Below are 20,502 nucleotides of genomic sequence, written 5' to 3' on the forward strand. Positions count from 1 at the left end.
CATCGTCGGGGGTACATCCTCATCTGTGGTTGTGGCTGTCTGTTGACGTGGCCATCCTCCGTTGACATGGTTGTCGTCCATTGATGTGTAGTCGTCGTCCTTGTCGTCCACTGACTTGTTGTCGTCCATTGTTGTCCCCAGTGGGCGGTGATGGCGACGGTGACGGTGGTGGCTGGTGGTGGCTGTTGGCAAGGGTGGTGACATGGCGTGCCCAGTTGTTGTCAACGACAATGGTGGTGGGAAGACAAACATTGTGGATTGTTTGATGATGCCAAATTGAGCCTCGGCATTTGCCGAGACTCGATTTGGGCATGGGCATATCAATGTTTATTAATATTATTGATTAGTAATGTGTATTCCAGACATTGCATTCTGGTTGCATTCCTTTTTGTCCATTCCGGGGACCATTCCGGCTACTAATCAGGAATGACATCATTCCTGAGGAATATTTGTCCCCCAGAATGTCATTTTGGCTGGTGTCTCTGCCAAATTTGATTCCTCTGGATTCCACAGGAATGACCGGAATCTGGCAGGAATCAGTTGGGCTTGATAAAGACCTCCCTCCAAGGCACAAAAATCCACAACGTCGTGGACATGTAAAACTGTCTGGACGACTACTCTTCAAACCCACAGATCCATGATGCATGCCAGGCCCACAATGCCTGCAAGACATACAATGCCCATTTGTTGTACAGCTTAATGAGGATACAATTTGGAATGTGGGGATGGAGTTGGATGATCGTCAGTTTGTGATGGTGGATGGTGCAAGGATGTTGAAGCCTGTTAAGAAGAAGGAGGATGCATGGTTTGTGGAGCACAGCGGTGGATGGACGTGAGGAGGTGGAGTGTTTCGTCTCATCGTCATCATCATCATCATCAGAGGGAGCCTGCTGATGGTCTTACTGCGTCTCCTGAGGATGTGAGGAGGGCGAGGAGGGAGGTTGGAAAGGGAGAGGGAGAGAAGTGCAGGATCTCAAAGGCTGGAACAGATGCCACTCAGGAACGTGAGGAAGCTGAAGAGCTTGTTCCGTCAAACACCCACAATCTGTCTTTGCTCTTATCACACCACCACACTAGTCCCTACCACTTCTTATCATAAAACACTGGCAACTGCCAGCACAACAATTTGTTAATTGCCTAGGTTTTTTATGAAATAAGATAACATGGCAAACCTTATGAGATGTATCTCATTTCCTTCAAGGTATTATTTCATTTCTATTTCATTTCTATTTCATTTCTGTTTCATATCCATTTCATTTCTGTTTCATATCTATTTCATTCCTGCCTAGCACTATTTTTCATTTCTGCCTGCACTACTTTCCATTTCATTTCTGTTTCATATCCATTTCATTTCTGTTTCATATCTATTTCATTCCTGCGTAGCACTACTTTTCATTCCTGCCTGGGCTGTTTTTCATTTCTTTCCCAGGGTGATATTTTTGGTATTTCATTCCTGCCTGGGCTATTTTTTATTGCTGCCTAGGCTATTTTTCATTGCTTTCCCAGGGTGATATTTTTGGTATTTCATTGCTGCCTAGGGCTATTTTTCATTTCTTTGCCTAGGGTAATAACAGGGTAGGAATTGTCAGGGTCTCTTGCATTGTTGGAGGGTGGTCACATGACCAATTACCAAAAATGGTCAAAAAACGAAACTTGTAGCCCTACACCATAGCTTCCTGAATCTGTTTGAATGATATTCTGAAGTGCTCCCATTGTGGAGATATGAGGTAAAGGAATTTCAGAAGTGTCACATTATTTCAGTATATTTAGAGAGCTCAAAGAAGGGGCTACAATTATTGTATCATGGGAAAAATGACCAAAAAAGGAAGGTGCATGCCCTAGAAAAGGAATTAGACTATAAGAGTCAGATATAGACTACCAAGTTTACTGATAGACTACAAAAAAGTCAGACTTAGACTACACAGTTTACTGATAGACTATAAAAGACTACAAAAGTCAGACTTAGACTACAAAGTTTACTAATACACTACAAAATACTACAAAAGTCTATAGACTACCAAGTTTACTGATAGAGTACAAAAATGTCGGACTTAGACTACAAAGTTTACTGAGACACTACAAAAGACTACAAAAGTCAAACTTAGACTACACATTTTACTGATACACTACAAAAGACTACAAAAGTTGGACTTTGACTCCAAAAGCTTGGACTCAGACTACAAAGTTTGGTTAGGGTCAAAATTGAGACTACAAAAGCTTGTAGTGTGCGCTTTTTCATTAGAAAATTTTGTAGTGTCTGCTATTTGAGCATACAAAAGTTTGTAGTATCTGCTTTTTGAGACTACAAAAGTTTGTAGTGTCCGCTTTTAAGACTACAAGTTGCCATGTAGTTTGTGGTGTCCTTGATCCTGTCTAAGTTATGGTGATGAGGTTGAATGATTGACATTCATTAGAAAAGTTTGTAGTGTCCACTTCTTGAGACTACAAAAGTTTGTAGTGTGCGCTTTTTTATTAGAAAAGTTTGTAGTTGACATGTAGTTTGTGGTGTCCTTGACATTATGGATTGACATATTGCCATTGCTGCAGCATTAGTTTTTTACATTATGCACAAGTTGTCTTTCACATTAGGATCAAAGAGCTGTATCAAAGTTGACTATGTTTGGGACAGGCCAGTATCAATGTGAAAGCAGACAGTGTGAAAGCCAACTTGGTCATGATGTCAAAAACTGGTGATGTGATGTCAATCCTTCAGCCATATCCCCACATGAACTTATAATTATGTTTTAAGATAGGACAGTAGGTATCAATCAATATGAAAGGCTTAGAATGGCCTTTCCTAATGTGAAAGACAACTTGTGCATGATAATGCTGCAGCACTGGCAATATGATGGCAATCCTTCAACCTCATCCCCATAACCTACATAGGGCCAAGGACACCATAAACTACATGTCAACCACAAACTTTTTTAAATGAAAATGCAGACATTGAAAACTCTTCTGATATTCTTTAGTGGTCTAAAAAAGTGGACACTACAAACTTTTCTAATGACAAAAAGTGGACAGGACAAACTCTTCTAATGGCTCTCATGCTCTCTTTTGCATATAATTCCTCAAACTGAATGGAATACATAGGGTCCCTGCAGTGTATCTGTATATTCCCTAGCCATTTTCCCATCAAATGTGTGCCATGTATGGGATGGATGGGCATAGAGCTAGGTTGACTTTGGATAACCTTTTAGTCCTAACCCTAACTATGTAGTCTAAGTGCAAGGTGTTGACTTTTGTAGTCTTTTACAGTGTATCAGTAAACTTTGTAGTCTAAGTCTGACTTTTGTAGTCTTTTGTAGTGTCTCAGCAAACTTTGTAGTCTAAGTCCGACATTTTTGTACTCTATCAGTAAACCTGGTAGTCTATAGACTTTTGTAGTCTTTTGTAGTGTATTAGTAAACTTTGTAGTCTAAGTCTGACTTTTGTAGTCTTTTGTAATCTATCAGCAAACTTTGTAGTCTAAGTCTGACTTTTGTAGTCTTTTATAGTCTATCAGTAAACTGTGTAGTCTAAGTCTGACTTTTTTGTAGTCTATCAGTAAACTTGGTAGTCTATATCTGACTCTTATAGTCTAATTCCTTTTCTAGGGCATGCACCTTCCTTTTTTGGTCATTTTTCCCACGATACAATAATTGTAGTCCTTCCTTTGAGCTCTCTGAATATACTGAAATCATGTTGTTTGGTTTTGTTTTCATGGTAAAAAACACAAAAAACAAAAAACAAAAAACAAAAAACAAAATGTGACACTTCTGAAATTCCTTTACCTCATATCTCCACAATGGGAGCACTTCAGAATATCATTCAAACAGACTTGGGAAGCTATGGTGTAGGGCTACAAGTTTCGTTTTTTTGACCATTTTTGGTAATTGGTCATGTGACCACCCTCCAACAATGCAAGAGACCCTGACAATTCCTACCCTGTTATTACCCTAGGCAAAGAAATGAAAAATAGCCCTAGGCAGCAATGAAATACCAAAAATATCACCCTGGGAAAGCAATGAAAAATAGCCTAGGCAGCAATAAAAAATAGCCCAGGCAGGAATGAAATACCAAAAATATCACCCTGGGAAAGCAATGAAAAACAGCCCAGGCAGGAATGAAAAGTAGTGCTACACAGGAATGAAATAGATATGAAACAGAAATGAAATGAAAAGTAGTGCAGGCAGGAATGAAAAATAGTGCTAGGCAGGAATGAAATAGATATGAAACAGAAATGAAATGAAAAATAGCCTAGGCAGCAATGAAAAATAGTGCTAGGCAGGAATGAAATGGATATGAAACAGAAATGAAATGAAAAATAGCCTATGCAGCAATGAAAAATAGTGCTAGGCAGGAATGAAATAGATATGAAACAGAAATGAAATGAAAAATAGCCTAGGCAGCAATGAAAAATAGTGCTAGGCAGGAAAGAAATAGATATGAAACAGAAATGAAATGGATATGAAACAGGAATGAAATAGAAATGAAATAGAAATGAAATAATACCTTGAAGGAAATGAGATACATTTCATAAGGTTTGCCATGTTATCTCATTTCATAAAAAACCTAGGCAATTAACAAATTGTTGTGCTGGCAGTTGCCAGTGTTTTATGATAAAAGTGGTAGGGACCACTCACCACCAAGTGGTGAAAGCCCTCCTGGAGTACACGAGTACAAGTGGCGCATACTGTCACATGTCTCTTAAGTGATCTGGAACTCTCAGTGCAGTCGCCTCCGCTACAGGAGGAGCTGCTCGAGCATTTCTTGAACATTATTGGGAATGATCGATGATCAGTGAGGTTGGGATAAGCCAGAACCACTGTCGCTGTCACTTCAGGTACGCATTTGTATTACTATTGAATGACCAAGCTGATGTTTCGTTCAGGACCTCAGTGACCACATGCAAGGAGTGTCAATCCCACTGCACAAGTACACCTGTACATCCACTCCCTCTTGATCCGGCCCAGCAATCGCGATCCCTCCTCCGTTTGAAGCCTCACTGCCTCAACCTGCGGATACACTCACACCCTACTTTGACTTTGCACTCAAGCCAAGAAGGAGGCAAGCATGGCCAGAACGAAACCTCACGCACCTGCCCCCATCTCCCCTTCTTCCACCACTGCTTCCACATCTAGGTCAACAACAAAAATCAACACCTACAGCTCCTCCATTGCAAGAAGTCCAGTTTCTGGGCCTTCCAGCCTCCCACCTTCACCTTCGCCATTCTCTTTCGCATCATGGGCATAGCCATGTAGGGAACCACCACCAAATCAACCCCAGGGATATCCCCTTTGTATGACGCAGCAGCCACCTTCGCAAACCTCACTGTTCCACCTTCGTCACGCCCCACTGTTGCGGGTGTTCATGCCCTCTATTGAGAGTGACTGGCTTCCGAATCCCAGGGGTCACATGCACTCGGTCAATAATCTGATCCTACACATCAATATTAGTCCTTGGGGAGAGGGGATTGCTGCAAATTTGCTGCTGCTGCGAGATCAGATCAGAACTGAGACCTGCATATCGTTCGGACTCTTATCGGCTGATGAGGCCCTCGCGCATACCACAAGATGCCTATTGTAATGTAGTACGTTGAGTTTATTGGTCGTTGTTCTCCATCTGCCACTGCCACCACACAATGCCTCTGGTCAGACGCAAGTTCCACGAATACACATCCCTGGTATGGCACTATTGTTGTGGAGATGGAGGGGACAAATGAAGCTCTGGCCGTCCTCCAAGAATGGTGTGGTCCTGGTGTATTTCCATCTTGCCCAGGTTGTAATGCACATCGCCCCCTGCTTGGTTTGAGAATATGAAGGTTTCCCCAATTCTGAGATGGCAAAGGTACTCCTCATTGATCCTTGTCTTTTAAAATGATTTGAATTGACAACTATGTTCTGACAGATGTCCAGGCAAGATTTGGATAGGGGCTGTTAGGTGAAAGAGATAGAGAAACCTAGGACTCCCCTACTAAGCATTGTCCTGTTTACCCAAAGAATGATTGGTTGGAAGTAATGCACTCCTTTGTATCATTCTACATTGTAGTTCTTAATTTATAAGGCGACACTAAAAGTCCACCTATACCCCACTCCACCTCCCCAGTGTACTCCATTGTACACCATTCAAAGTTAAGTCATCTCAGATGACACGAGCTTGTCAATCCTACATTTCTCATTATTATTTGGGAGCTGAAGGTACTCTAGATAAAGAGCACTGGGCTGTAGCCAAATCATAGGGTGGATGGAGCCCAGGATGATGCTGTTCCGTGAATGAGCAGCCATAGATGTAGTCCTAGTCCTAGCCCTACAAGGTGTGCAATTGCCTTGCACACCATTTGCTAATTGATGTGCAATGTCCTTTGCCTACTTTTGCTTGCATTCTGCTCATCTTTGAAAAATCACCCCAGGGGGGAATTTTTTGGTTTTTTTGGGTGAAATATCAATATCTGGCATCAGATATGATAGAAAAATCAAAAATAGCTTGCTAATGTTTGAAATCTGTTCTATTTTTGGATCCAACATGTTTGTGATGATCAGTATTGATGACTGGTATGTTTTCCTGTATCCTGTGTATGTTTCTCTTGCCAAAAGAGCATCCACATATGTTTTTTCCATGTCAAAATCCCTCTGAAAAAGCTGCATTTCACCAGAATATTTCAGTTATGATAATTCTCATTTTTCTCCTTCAAATTTAATGTTACAGCCACTCAGAGCTACCAAGTGATGTAGAAATATATTTCTGATTTTTTCCAAAAATTTCCACCTCAATCAGAGATGTGGAGATGATGGATGCACAAGTCATGTTCTGGATGACCTTTTCCAAGTAACAAACAATCATCAGCAAAGCCAGCTTTTGAGAGGAAAATCATGGAAATGCATTTTGGAAGGTGTCATTCATATTATTGATTGTATCAAGCTCATATTTCCTCAGTTGCAACTTGTTTTTGACATATCATATGACTTTTGGTATTTTTATTGAGCAGCATTTGGATGGATGGCTCGAGTTCCAGCTAGATGACATTGTGAAAGGCATTGCCAAATAGTTGCAAATAGCTGCCTTCCTGTGGCCAGATCCTCAAAAGGCACACTATTCATTCTTCACACCTAAATTTAATAAAACATAAACATTCTGGTACTCTACAAGTAGAATACAGCCCGATTTTTCATCTTTCACCTTCATGGCACCCTCGCAAGTAGATGGATGCGACGTAGTGAACTCGGATGACATGTTTGAAGCTTCAGACAAATAGATGCAAACTTCCCAAACCCATTGAAAACACTGGAAATACAACTGACATTGAGCAAGGAGAGGAAGGCAACATTACTCTGGCAATGGTAATACATCTTAGCATGGTTAACTTACAACTTTTATCTCGAACTTTCATCAGAAGTTGGCTAAAAGTTGCAGAGAAATGAGTACTATCTCTCTTTTTCAAGATAAAAAACATATCAATTCAGCAATTTGTAATTTAAAACCTGCCAGCTATAGTCTAATAATACCTGTAGCATAAGTGAAACAATATTAGGACATGAATTGTTAAGTTTTGAGTGAAATAACACACCTGAAAGTCTTGTTCCCAATTTTCAATTTTCAGGAGGGTTTCAAAACATACAATTGTGTTGGCAAACCTTTCTCTGCTTGCCTAATACTCAGGGAATCAAATTCAGATAATCTCAGCTAGGTAGGTGGATACCAGTATGAAATTCTTGAGGGCTGTATTCACTTTGATAATGAAGGATTTGTTGTGAGAGTCCTTGAATAGAGTGTATTTTGTCTGATATAAACTATACTGTGTTCACAAAAACCATCCAATGGCCAAGAAATTTATATGAATATCTTCAGAATGAAAACTTGAATGGATTCACAAAGTTTCATAGAAATCAGAGGATTGTGTGGATACAGGTAATGGGAATAGGTGCAGAGGGTCACAATAAAGCAACTGAAAGTGCCGGAATCTCAGTTGTAGATTGCAATTCATCTGACTTTTACTCTCTGCCCAGTAAATGCATAATGCTACCTTTCTCAAATAGTAGTATTGCCCTTCAGAACCTCTAAACACATTTTTCCATATTTTATTTCATCCAATAACAAATGCGTGAGCGAGTTGCGCAGCTCTCCATCAATGCTCGGCATCTTCCGAGCATTGTTGATGGGTGGGTTTGGTATGCCATGTCGACACCTGGTCGACACCATCTCCACCATTACATCTTGCCTTCTGTTCAACAAATGGCTCACTGTTGGTCCACTCTCACTCCAATCACAGAACCGTCCCTCAAATCCAACATCCCATTCGAGTCATCGCCTATTGAGTGCCCGGCCCTCAGCGTTTGCGCAGAATCAACCACCTCGCCATTCAGGATTCCAACGGACTTGGGGAAGTTCGCTAGACATGAACTCCAGGATGGTAAGGGCCTATCCTACTCAAGCACCATTCATACCTCACTTGATTCTCGATGCCAACAGCACCACCAATTGTCTGACGTGGCATGCCAATGGTCCATCTGGGCATGCCACGTTGATGTCAACCCTCATGGCGTCAACGTCCATGACACCAAGGCCCAACGATGATGATGATCCACCATTGAAAGCCCACCACCACCAGCGAACAACAATGGGTCACATGTGCCCACTACTCACAGACGTCCACCTTGCATTACCACATGAAGGGTGACAAGCACCCATTACCAGTGTCACTAAAAGGTCAGTTCACATCCCCTCACTCCCATTCCCATGATCACACACAACCCAGTTGACACGTCGCTGATAGCGACATGGCAACCAGACGTTGGACAACGCACATTCTTTGTTTGTCATCATATGACAAGGAACAGCCAACACGCTAACGGACAGCCAACATGCCAGCAGACGATGAACACGACAATGGACAATACGACAACGACACAGGACAACATCAGCAGACAATGACAACGACGACACGGGACAACATCAGTGGACAATGACAAGGAGGAGGAGGCCACAGGACGACGACGCGACATGGGATGAGTACAACCCAACGACAATGATATGGCATGACGACAACCCAATAACAACGTGGAATGAAGATACGAACAGCATGGGACGACCAGTGAATGACACTGACACACAATGCCCATGTCCCGCCACTCCTCCTCTCTACTGGCACCTACCCACACCATCCTCCCTGGATGCCCCATCTTTCTCCGTGCAAAGCTGGAACCAGACAATGCTAGCATCACTTGCCTGTGGTGCCCCAGAAGGCCGGAAGATTCTGCACATGGGTTCAAGGCTCACACAACAACACCAGACGGCAAAATGGATGATGACAAAGCAACTATGTCACAGGATGATGCCTACAGGATGATGACACAAGTCGACGATGGGTTCTGAGGTCATTGACAGCTGGTCTACATGTTTCTTTTCAAATTATATATTAGCACATCCTTTTTACACAGTTTCTTTCCCTATATGTCGTGTAGTAGGCTAGCTACCTTTTTCTTAAGTGTTGTTTACAACTGTGTACCAATGGCGTCTAAGGCCCAAAGTCATCCAAAAACGGTTTGTCCCATCCAGCTCAATTTGGTCAGATTTGATAGAGGGAAACTATTTGAAGGTGTCAGAACATTAGAAAATATATATATGGTAAAGTTTCAGATGTTGTTTCTATGAGGAACAAAGCTGTAGGGCACAAAGAATCTCCTCAGAACACACTTTCAGAATTGTTTACAATTGTTGTGCAGGAGCATCAATTCCCAAAGGTCATCCGAAGTTGGTTGACCCAATCCATCCATTTCCGACATACCGATGCATGAGGAACCAATTCCACTAAATGTAAATAAAACACAGGATATATTTGGAATGATTTACAAGGCTTTTTTGTGGGAGAAACATATGCAGAAGCAAAAATATCATTGTTGAGCCCAGAACAAAGGTTTGTTTGCAGATATTGACATATTGGCTGAAAAACAAATACAGAACATCAATGGATAATCAGGAATACAGCCAAGGGTGCCCTCTGAATATATCAGTAGATTTGTTTTCCGATGTTTTGTGACCTTTTCAACAGAGGAACTTTTACTTTTATATATTTGAAGGGAAATAAGAGACTATTGATATATGTTTATGAAAAGCCTGCCCCAACAAATCCCAGGCCAGCCCAGGTGCCAATGCATGCTGCAGACCCCTAGCTTGAATGCATGGTTAATGGCAAAGCATTAAGTGCAATAATGTGGGTGAGTAGGGCAACAACTACAGCCAGGGGTGGAATGAGACACATGGCTTTTTATCTTGATTTTGAACTCCTACATCCATCATGCCTACTACCAGCATACGAACTACAGCACAAAGTCGCGACAGTGGTCCTCACGCATCTAACAGATCATATCACCTGTCATGGTTTTGGTGTTTTGGCTGAATTCAGACGCATTAGCTGGTTCTTACAAATGAAGACTTGAGTGACTCTTCACTCCCAACCTCTCAATGATACCGGTGTTACCACTATGAGATTGCCTAGTGTCCTCTACCTAATCCCATTGATTGCACCCCAGCCGCAATCCCCTCCTATGCCCTCCAGAAGCATTGAATCCATCGCAGGCCTATTATCTCCCCCTCCTGTTGCTCTACGTCTTTCCCAACTGACCTCTGACCAAGTTCTGGCACACTTTCCTATTCGGGCGGTCTCTTCAGATTCACCATCTAATACCTCTGCTCTTCTCAGATCAGCTGTATCCAGCGCATTCAACTTGCCAAACAGTATGACGCCTAAAACCTTTCACTTGAGGGATGCCACACCAGACCCATTGATAAGTGCACGTGCTTGTTCTATGCATGGATCCTGCATTCCACATATTTTCACGCCCATGCGAATATTGCGCACACATGTCTCCTACAGGTCCTATCATTTTCACAAACCTTTGGACACCTTCCACATCATTCACGCATTGTCAACGCGCTCACGTCATCAGGTTCCGAATGTTCTGCACACACGTCCACCATCTCCAAAGATTCCACCATGTGTTCACGCATCACACACAAATACACTTCCAAATATTCGGCACTATCTACACATGGACTATGACACATTTGCAGAAACCTTTGCACATCTGCCCACACGTATCCCCTCATGCTCCGAACGTCCTAGGCACACTATGACGCATCCTCAAATCCTTTCCTGCACACTCCGAGAATTATCCGTCAATTTTCCGTTCGCGTCCCGATATCCGTTCAGAGACCTGCAAGACCTGATCTGGACAAGGTCAGCTGTCCCTCTATCTGTTTTGTATGATGTCATTGCACATTCGTGCCTTCTGATTATTTCTCCACATTTTGCGTTCATTTATCTTTTCTTGCACCTTATGACCTTTCCTTTTGTTCTTTTACTCCTTTAGTACTTTTTGAATTTCAAACTATTTGCTTTGAAGTATTTCGACTTATTTGTAGTTTTTTTTTGGTATAAAAATCCTGTACTTCAAAAGAAAAATACAAGTTCTGCTTCACCCCACAATTCACATCTTGTCTTTGGCTGACAATCGGTTCAGCACTTCGTCGTAACCTTTGCTATCGTCTTGCATGCCATGTGCACTCGTATTATTTGCATCACCACTTATCCGAAACTTATCACCTTCGCAAACGTCCCCAACCACTCTCTCACTTCACTCTCTCCTTTGGACACATTCTCCTTTATTAGGGGTTGTGTCTACTCTACTTCACTCACTTTGAGACGACCGAAGGACCTCTGTCTCGCACTTTCAGAGCCACTCAGAGCAATGCTAACCTACTCCGAAGCTTTTGTTTTTGTTTTGTTTTGTGTTTTGCATCTCGCTGACACATCCACTGTGTTGCAGGTGCATCACTGTCAGGTGTCTGCCAAGGGCTAATCAAAGACTTGGATATCACAGGTCTTGGTGAGCGACAACAGCCTCACATTGCACAGATTTCCGAGTTTTACATGGAATTTACAGGTGTCTGAGTAATGTTCTACGTGACGAGCCTCCTCACATGTCGGACAGCAACCTCACCATATTGTCTCAGATCGCTTGACTGATAAATGGGATTTTTCATGCAGTTATAAATGCATGTGTTTCAGGTAGTGATGCGAAAGGTTCGTAAATTGCACATCTCTTCAAATGCAGACCAACTAAACAAACATTTGTAAGGTTCATCCTGGGTGACCTTGTTCACTTTCGTTGCTCTCCTGGTATCAGCAATAGCACAAGCAGCGAACCACTCCATCTCCCTCTACAATACTATCATTGTTTTATATTTTTGCTACCTTCAACTCATTTGCAAGCTCATGCTAGTCATTGGATCCATGCAGAAGAGAAGTATGGGGGCCCCAGTGTCCGAGGTTGGCCTCCCTGCAAAGGTGGTCTTTCGTTACCACATTGGTCTTGGCATGGCTTCAGGCTTTATGTTTGGGTTCATGCCAGGAGGTTTGGATCCCAGCCGGAGTGCAATGTGGCTACCAAATTAATAGTCTTCAGAAGGGAGCTTTCAGCGACTGGTTTGGGGCGGTATCCCTTGGTGAGTAGCATGCCCATAACCAGTCAAGGACTGTTGATAATACTCCTGAAGTTTTCTTCGGTATCAGTGCTATGGTGATTCTAAGTGTCCCAGTGATTACACTCGCAGGAGTTGGTTTTCTCTTGGTATTCTTGATCAAAGCCTTCCATCCGCTCATTGGCTCATACTGCCTTTCAGCTGGCCCACGCACTTCCTTCATAAAAATCCTCTTTGTAAATATCTACATCATGTTCTGTTTTGTCGTCCAATGGATTTACGTGGTCATGACTATTGAGCAAACTATTCAGCGGAATCCAGTCATCCATAATGGCCCACAGTTTCCGATTACATTTGGCCAGGTTTGTTGTTCCTTTCATGTTGACTATTACGTTTGTTGAAACTCCTCAAAGATTTTCCCGGTCATAACAATCGGTGCTTGCCTTGTCTCCATTTACAATGATCTGCGAGAGTCTCGACGAGAGCCACCAATTAGTCAAGGCAATGATCCCAACAGCCCAATCAAACCAGATGTATAACTATGAAGGTGGGCATCTTATCACTGAGATGGAGCTGCTAGCTAAATACATTGCTAGTCCCAAGGGGCATTTTCAGGATTAATGTAGCCAGAAAAGCTACATGGAATTTTTTTTTCATTTGTCCAATCCTGAACAGCACACTCTGCTCGCGCTTGGGTGTCTTTTGTTTAAGGTTCTGGGAGTGTCGATGTTCGAGTTCCAATCACCTAGTGTTATGGATCATCAGTTGATAAAGTCCTTTTTGACAACTCTTTGATAGTTGAACCGATTTTTGCTTAATTTCACAGAATGAACTTTGGATGTGTCCTTTTTTTCCTAGTGTAATTGTGACTCTAAATTATTTCTGATGAATCCTTCCTATTGTTCTCAGCTGCTTTAACACCAAAAATTCTGATGTGGCTTGTTATATACAGTCAAAATATCCATCGTATCCAACCACTTTGTCTGCCATTTATTGACCACCCAACAACCACCCAAAAGATGTGGCTTGGATGCAGCAACAGAATGCGCCTAATCCTCCTTCTCCTGTTCAACCAGACACCACCTATTACATCATCATCTCCCTCTCCCCCCTGCCGCCGTCAACCCTTCAATCCTCTGTTGAAGTTGCTGTTCTTGGGTTTCAGCCTCCTGATCGCTTTGAGGATCACGTGATGGAGACTGAGTCAACAGAACTCCGAATGGTCATCTCAGACCTGCGTTCACCTTCAATGTTTGCCTCCTCTCCGTCCTGCAATGTCTGTCGAGAAGTTGAGACTAATGTGCCTTCTCTGGCCAGATGACAAGCCTGATGAACACATTGTTGAGGTCGAACTAGATAACAACTGGACTGTCGCCTTTCTCAAGGACATGATCAAAGACAACCATGCCCATGGTCTTGCTGACGTCGATTCCTGCAATCTCGTCCTCTGGAAGTGCTCCTGTATTCCTGATGATGATAATCTAGAACAAACCTTGAAAACTCTTCAGTTCGATGGTTCTGATGAGCGCCTTGTTCGCCTCACCTCCACCCACCAACAAATTTCTCAATATTTCAGGGATCAAGACTTATCCAAGGAACCCATCCACATCCTTGTTGAGTTACCTGCATTTGGTGGGTGTGGTTATCTTGTCCACTTTTCCAACTTACCTCAACCGCATGCTGACAATACCGCCTTCTACTCGCTTTTTTCTGCTTGTCCTTGTTCCCCCCATATTGTTGTGTTTTTGAACTTCACTTCAACAACTTGTCTTATTGCCACACATCTCATAACCTCCCATTGTCTCGATTATCTTTCTGTGACCACTGACCACTCCATCTTTCGACAGAGTCTCCACCTCCGAGTCACAAAGAACTTTGTATTACATCGCCGTCTCCTGACCTGCCATGTAAGTACCATTCATAACCACAATTTTGCCTAGACTTACAGGGGCCTTAGCGAATACAGTGGAGCATAGTAACACAGTTTCAGCGATATATCAAAAGCTGAATTTACATCGCTTCATCCAGGTATCGTTGTGATTTTGAATATTGTACAATGTTTTCTGAGTTCTTGCAGGTTCTGCAATGCTTCTTGGTCAGTACATCCGTGTTCAAGAACCCAATGTGCGTGTTATTTGGACTGGTGGATGGAAGCTTGATGATGTGGCAGAGTGCAGGGGATGGTATTCTTACCTCAACAAGCGAAATGGGTGGATACCAGGTGAGGGCACTGTGTTTATTTTTGATGAAGCACAAGAGTCGTACAAGGACATGGAACTCTGGAACGAGTTGTTCAAAGGCATACATGACTACCCTGATCATCGCGCCATTGCCTTCATGAGTTATGGCAGTCCAGCTTCATTCATCGACATACAAGGCACTCGATTTTACATCGCATCTACAGCGAGGGTCAGTTTACTTCCCACTGCCCACGAGGACAATCTCCCAGCTGTGGGTCTCCTTTTCACCCCTGTGGAGTTTGACGAGCTTGTTTCAAAGAACTATCCAGACTCAGACTATCACTTCCATCCTTCTTTCCTCAACATGGTCTTTGAGATTACCGAGGGACACGTGGGGGCAATGTATTCCTTCCTGAACATTATTCTTGGATCTAACGTAATGTACTTTCTTGTCAACAACCTGTTAAAAACTGATTTTATCTTCCAGTCATACCATGAACTCAAACACTCTGGACAATGTTACACTTGGGAGCTATTTCAGAAAACGGTCAGTCCAACCTGGTTCTTGCAACAGTTTGAAAGTGCAGCCTCCAGCGTATTCAGGAGGGGACTGCCTCCAGATGACGATCTCAGGGTGCCAGCTGTCGCTTGTGTCCTTTCCTTGGTTCTTTGTACAGGTTCTGTGCAGGATGCCAACTTCACTACTGAAGACAACAGCAGTGCACTTCAGCTATGTTTTAGCAAAGGTTGGCTTCACACCGACAACATTGACAACAAAACCAAGTACTTTTTCCTGTCGTCACTTCATCGCTGGTATATAGAATGGAAGCTGTGTGGCATCTTGGATACAACCTTCCACACAGACAATGATATTCTAGACTTTGTGATCAATGTGATTTCTGTATTCTCATCACAAATGCTTTCGACAACACAGAGAGTTAGCGCCGCTGGTCATGTTCAACGTCTACCTGGAGCTCAATACCAGGATGAATTTTACCATTGCTGTCACACTCATTCCAATGGCTTGCTTGTCACCTTCCCCATATTTGGTACAGCCAAAGAGCGGGTCAAATTTTACATTCCTGCTAAACAATGGGGGGTGGAACTTCTGCGAGATGATGACCAGATTGCACAACATTCTGGGCAGTTTTCATTCCAAACTGGGTCCTATGGAACCTCTCTTTCTCTGACAGACCACATTATCCTCGATTACCATACAACCCAACCCAAAGTACATCACCCATGTAGGAACATTTATTTACGTCTATCATCATCTCCTATACTTAACTTCGCCTTTTCCGCTGATCAGACCTTCAAAAACATATTGTTTTCAATGATGCCTTCAGTCAAGTGAAGATTCTAGACAATGAGCTCAAGGTAGTCCCCAGTGGAGAATTCATGTTATGTACCTAAATTAGTTCCACTGGAGTCAAAGATATACAGTTGGTCTTCTCATACATTTGAAACTTTTGAATTTCCGGCGTGCATGCATTACTTGCTTTGCGGTTTGATGAAGAGGAGGGAGAGGGATATTGATGGACTTTTTTGAGCATGGAATTTGGATGACGTCGAGCCTCGTGACATATCGGAAACACCCTTGTGATCTCTCTGAATCTTCGATAATCAGGTCTCCCAATCAGGTTTTGCGTTCAATGTACTGGGTATCAAAAGAAAGCCAAACAAAGAAAAGAAATAAAATAGAAAGAATCTGCTCAAATATTCTCGACATTACATTGTGTCCAGATTATTTCACAAAGCATGGCTTGAATTCTTTTAGAGGTAACGCTGCTCGGAGTTAGCCAAATTTTTCGCAGAACCTATAACATCTCTTTGAGCTTCAGATTTTTTTTAAAGTCAAGAATTGTTTGTGTCCCGTCAATGACGGCTTCCGGGAATTATGGTCCAGCGTTGTCGTCACGTGCATGTGACTAATGTCAGATAACTTTTGGGGGTGGCAGATAACTTTGGCCTCAAATTCTCTGCATTGGCCACATGAAACTTTCAGCTCTCTAAGAGTAAATCATAGCTTACAACTGTGAATATGTACATGTCTAAGTTCAGCAGCAGAGGTATTGTATCCATTGAGAAACATGTAAACTACAAAATTTCGGGCTTTGTCAGGCAGATAACTGGCAGATAAATACCCAGTACAATGATCGGTAAGCCCCCAATCGGTCTCATTCTTCACTCTGCCTGTCATGCTTTTCTGCTGCTATATCTCTCGGAATCGCACATTACCATTCCCCCGCAAAACGTCTTTAGGCGCACCCATGTCGGCTGTAGCCGAAGTACTCACGCCGCCTTAATGCGACGTATCCGCATGTCCCAACATTTTCCATCATCTGCGCCTCTTCCCCTGCCACTCACAACGTCATGCCACAATGAAAAGGCCTGCATACACGTAACCGAGCGGCTGCAGACACGGTACACCCCCTTGTCCCCGCTTGATGGAGCAATTGCGTGGAGATTCTGCTTCGTACACTACGCCACGCGACTTGGTTATGAGGAGGAAATCGTGGTTTGAAGGAGGAGGATGGTGTGGCCATTGAAGGTCTTGCGGATCTGTATGTGTAATGCGCAAGTTCTACCCATTTTCAGCTTTGTAACCGTCAGTCCATCACTTTCACAGTCCCTCACGACTCCGCGTATCCCATAAACGCTCGTCGATCTCTTCTAAGACTTTAAGTCAGCTGTAGGAACCTCGATTTGCTTCATCTTCCCCAAGTGTATGTTATTTGTGTCCGACGTCACCTCAGGCCCAGATCACATCTTAGCGCTCAGCCATCAGTTCAATCCGCGGTCAGAGAAAAGTGAACTTTGGTTACGGCACTGTCACAGTGTCACTGTGTGCCCAATGAATCCAATGAATGCACAGGTTGCACAGCAGATGGTTCGAGTGCCTGCCGAGTCTTTCCCTGGCGCTGAAATGGCGCCTACTTAACGCTTGGCTGGCGCCTGATAAACGTTATTATGTATTCATTTAGATACTCAAGGCGGTTCTAAGGTATGTCATGTCAGGCTCGGGGGGTAACAATAGCATTTCTGACGGAATTATGGCAGTAATATGGACAACTCGCTTGTCCTACTTATGGATGTAAGTGAACCAGGGTTCCTTACGAGATAAACTTCCCCACCCCCCTCTTTCTCTCCCCAACCGACAACGGTGAACGTTACATACGACGCATGTGAGTTTGCCCTTCCCGGTGACTGAATAAAAAGATCCTATCCGACTTACGAACCTCAAATTCACCAGCTGCCTCGTTAGTCGTCACTGATGATAACATTCCATATGTTTACAGCCCCGGTGACATCGCTTGGGTGTTGGCATCGACCGCGCTTGTATGGATCATGATGCCAGGTGTTGGCTTCTTCTATTCTGGGCTTTTGAGGTAAGCACCTTCGACACTAGGCGAGAAAACGATTATGACCTTTCCTAGGCAAAAGAATGCGCTCTCTATGATCTACCTTAGCATGATGACATCGGCTGTCGTCTCTTTCCAAGTGAGCACACTTGCTTGACCTTCTTCTATGGCAGATTTCTAACCGCAACTTAATTACAACAGTGGGTCTTCTGGGGATATTCTTTGACATATAGCAGTACTGCAAACGCGTTCCTCGGCAATCTCAGTGAGTACTCCATATTGGTCTCTCTGTAGTGCGGGAATTAACGCACGATTTCGACGAAAAGAAAATTTTGGGTTGAAGGGTGTGCTAGGCAAACCGTCAATTGTTAGCGCACGTATACCTTCTATTGTCTTCTGCGTGTATCAGCTCATGTTCGCGGCATTCACGTGAGTTATAACACATATATTATCTGGGAAACCTACCGTAGTACCGACGGTGACTGCCGCAGGCCTATGATCGCGGTGGGCGCATTCGCTGAGAGGGCTCATCTTGGACCTCTCATGGTGTTCGTTTTCGTCTGGGCTACCATTGTGTATGACCCGATTGCCTGCTGGACGTGGAACACTAATGGCTGGGTGTCTGTTCTGGGTGGTCTCGATTTTGCAGGAGGGACACCTGTGCACATTTCTTCTGGTACTGCCGCCCTCGCCATCTCTATCTACCTCGGACAACGTCATGGGTACGGTAGCGAGGAACTTGTGTACGAGCCCCACAATACCACCTACGTCGTTCTTGGTACCGTTTTCCTCTGGTTTGGCTGGTTCGGTGAGCTGCTGTTGCAAAATTCAGTTGTTTCGGCTGAATAATTGCTCGATGTCAGGTTTTAACGGCGGTTCAGCGCTTAGCGCTAACCTGAGAGCTGCACAGGCTTGTCTGTCCACCAACGTCGCCGCCAGCGTTGGCGGTCTCACTTGGATGCTCTGGGTCGGTGATTAAAAACATTCAACAAACCTTTTTTTCTAACTTTCCGTCACATTTAATTAGGATTATCGTATTGAGAAAAAATGGTCCGTTGTTGGCTTTTGCTCCGGTGCTATTGCTGGCCTCGTAGCAATCACCCCTGGATCCGGGTTTGTGGGTTCCCGTGAGCGCCTTGCAGTTGCCATCCCATCCCGCTCATATTTATAAATAGCTGCTGCGATCCTATTCGGTGTCACGGCGGGCACTGTATGCAATTTTGCCACTCAACTAAAATTTTTGGCTGGTTACGATGATGCATTAGATGTTGGTATCACTTCGTCTACAAAAAAATGAGAATTTACTGATTCTTTCTACAGATTTTCGCCTCTCATGCTGTTGGCGGTTTAGTCGGCAACATTCTGACTGCACTCTTTGCACAAGCCAGCGTCGCTGGAAGTGATGGTTACACCATAATTCGAGGTGGTTGGCTTGACCACCATTACGCACAATTGGCCATCCATCTCGCCGATTCCGCTGCAGGCATGAGCTACTCGTTTGTCATGACCGTAAGCTATCTATGACCGAATTTTAGATTGAACCTCATATGATTGTCACGTACTTAGACCCTCATACTCTGGGTCATGGACCGCATTCCAGGTCTGCAGTTGCGGGTGCATAACGACACCGAAATTGTAGGCATCGACGGATGCGAAATTGCAGAACCTCCATACAACTATGTCAGTCTTGGGTCCGAGCTCAAGCCCTCACCGTCCGATCCTGTCACTGATAATGTGGAGCCTGATCGACGCGGGGAGAACGATTGATTTTAATTCTAATCTCATGTACATTAACGTTTCTTGAATGCCTAATAACAGAAAGACAGGTTGCTTAACGAGCACAGTATGGATTTCTCGAGCTTCAATTTCGTCCTACAGTGCCCCCACCCCAAAGAAAAAGTTATGTTTCTGAGGTGGACAATTTTTCCGCTACAACTCCGGCGCGTTTACAGTCTTCCTCGCATTCTTGCACGCTTTTGTCCGAAAGCCAGTCATCCTCGATAGAGGGCACGAACAACCGCAACAGCGGAGCACGACGAAGGCGGAACAGTGGGACCGAAAGGCAAGACTAGTTTGCAAAAGCGTCCGCTGCGTCATACCAAGGGGATATCCCTGGGGTTGACTTGACTATTCGGTGGTGGTCGTCCCACGTGCCCATGCCCATAATGTGAATGTGAAAAGGTGGATGGCATAGGCGGTGCACGGCTGGAAGGCCAAGAAACTGGACCTCTTGCAACGGAGAAGCCGTATGTGTGGGATTTTGTCGCCGACCTATATGTAGAAGCAGAGGTGGAAAAAGGGGAGATGAGGGCGTCGTTCGGGCCATGCTTGCCCCTTCCCTGCTTGAGCGCAAAGTCGAGGTATTATTATCAGCGGGTTGAGGCAATGAGGCTTCGCACAGCATCGTTCAGGGAGGGACCACGATCGCTCGCGAGAGGGGATGTACATGTCGACTGGGGTGTACTCGTGTAGTGGTATTGACACTCCTCGCATGAAGTCGC

At 43.8% G+C, this 20,502-nt stretch overlaps 3 protein-coding genes across 3 annotated transcripts; all 3 read left to right on the forward strand.

Moving 5' to 3' along the window:
- Positions 1-5,283: 5,283 nt before the first annotated feature.
- LACBIDRAFT_313353 (uncharacterized protein) lies at positions 5,284-5,801 on the forward strand (the record flags this gene model as incomplete). Its single annotated transcript, XM_001888814.1, has 2 exons — positions 5,284-5,564; positions 5,645-5,801. The coding sequence occupies 2 exons, from the start codon at positions 5,284-5,286 to the stop codon at positions 5,799-5,801; spliced, it is 438 nt and encodes a 145-aa protein (XP_001888849.1).
- A 5,733-nt stretch (positions 5,802-11,534) lies between these two features.
- On the forward strand, positions 11,535-16,009 carry LACBIDRAFT_334116 (uncharacterized protein; the record flags this gene model as incomplete). Its single annotated transcript, XM_001888815.1, has 11 exons — positions 11,535-11,649; positions 11,805-11,864; positions 12,047-12,061; positions 12,117-12,378; positions 12,437-12,483; positions 12,535-12,821; positions 13,671-14,091; positions 14,307-14,366; positions 14,537-15,075; positions 15,127-15,870; positions 15,986-16,009. 11 exons carry the CDS (start codon positions 11,535-11,537, stop codon positions 16,007-16,009), a joined length of 2,574 nt encoding a protein of 857 aa, XP_001888850.1.
- Positions 16,010-17,802: 1,793 nt separating this feature from the next.
- Positions 17,803-19,768, forward strand: LbAMT1.1b (ammonium transporter; the record flags this gene model as incomplete). The annotated part of the gene is made up of 11 exons (XM_001888816.1): positions 17,803-17,824; positions 17,893-18,028; positions 18,077-18,140; positions 18,203-18,266; positions 18,328-18,430; positions 18,493-18,809; positions 18,865-18,968; positions 19,029-19,128; positions 19,177-19,268; positions 19,322-19,510; positions 19,568-19,768. Coding segments are annotated over 11 exons (1,392 nt in total), but the record flags the coding sequence as incomplete, so codon positions are not given.
- Positions 19,769-20,502: the final 734 nt, after the last annotated feature.

The sequence above is a fragment of the Laccaria bicolor genome, genomic scaffold, assembly GCF_000143565.1.
Source record: "Laccaria bicolor S238N-H82 LACBIscaffold_59 genomic scaffold, whole genome shotgun sequence".
Lineage (NCBI taxonomy): Eukaryota > Fungi > Basidiomycota > Agaricomycetes > Agaricales > Hydnangiaceae > Laccaria > Laccaria bicolor.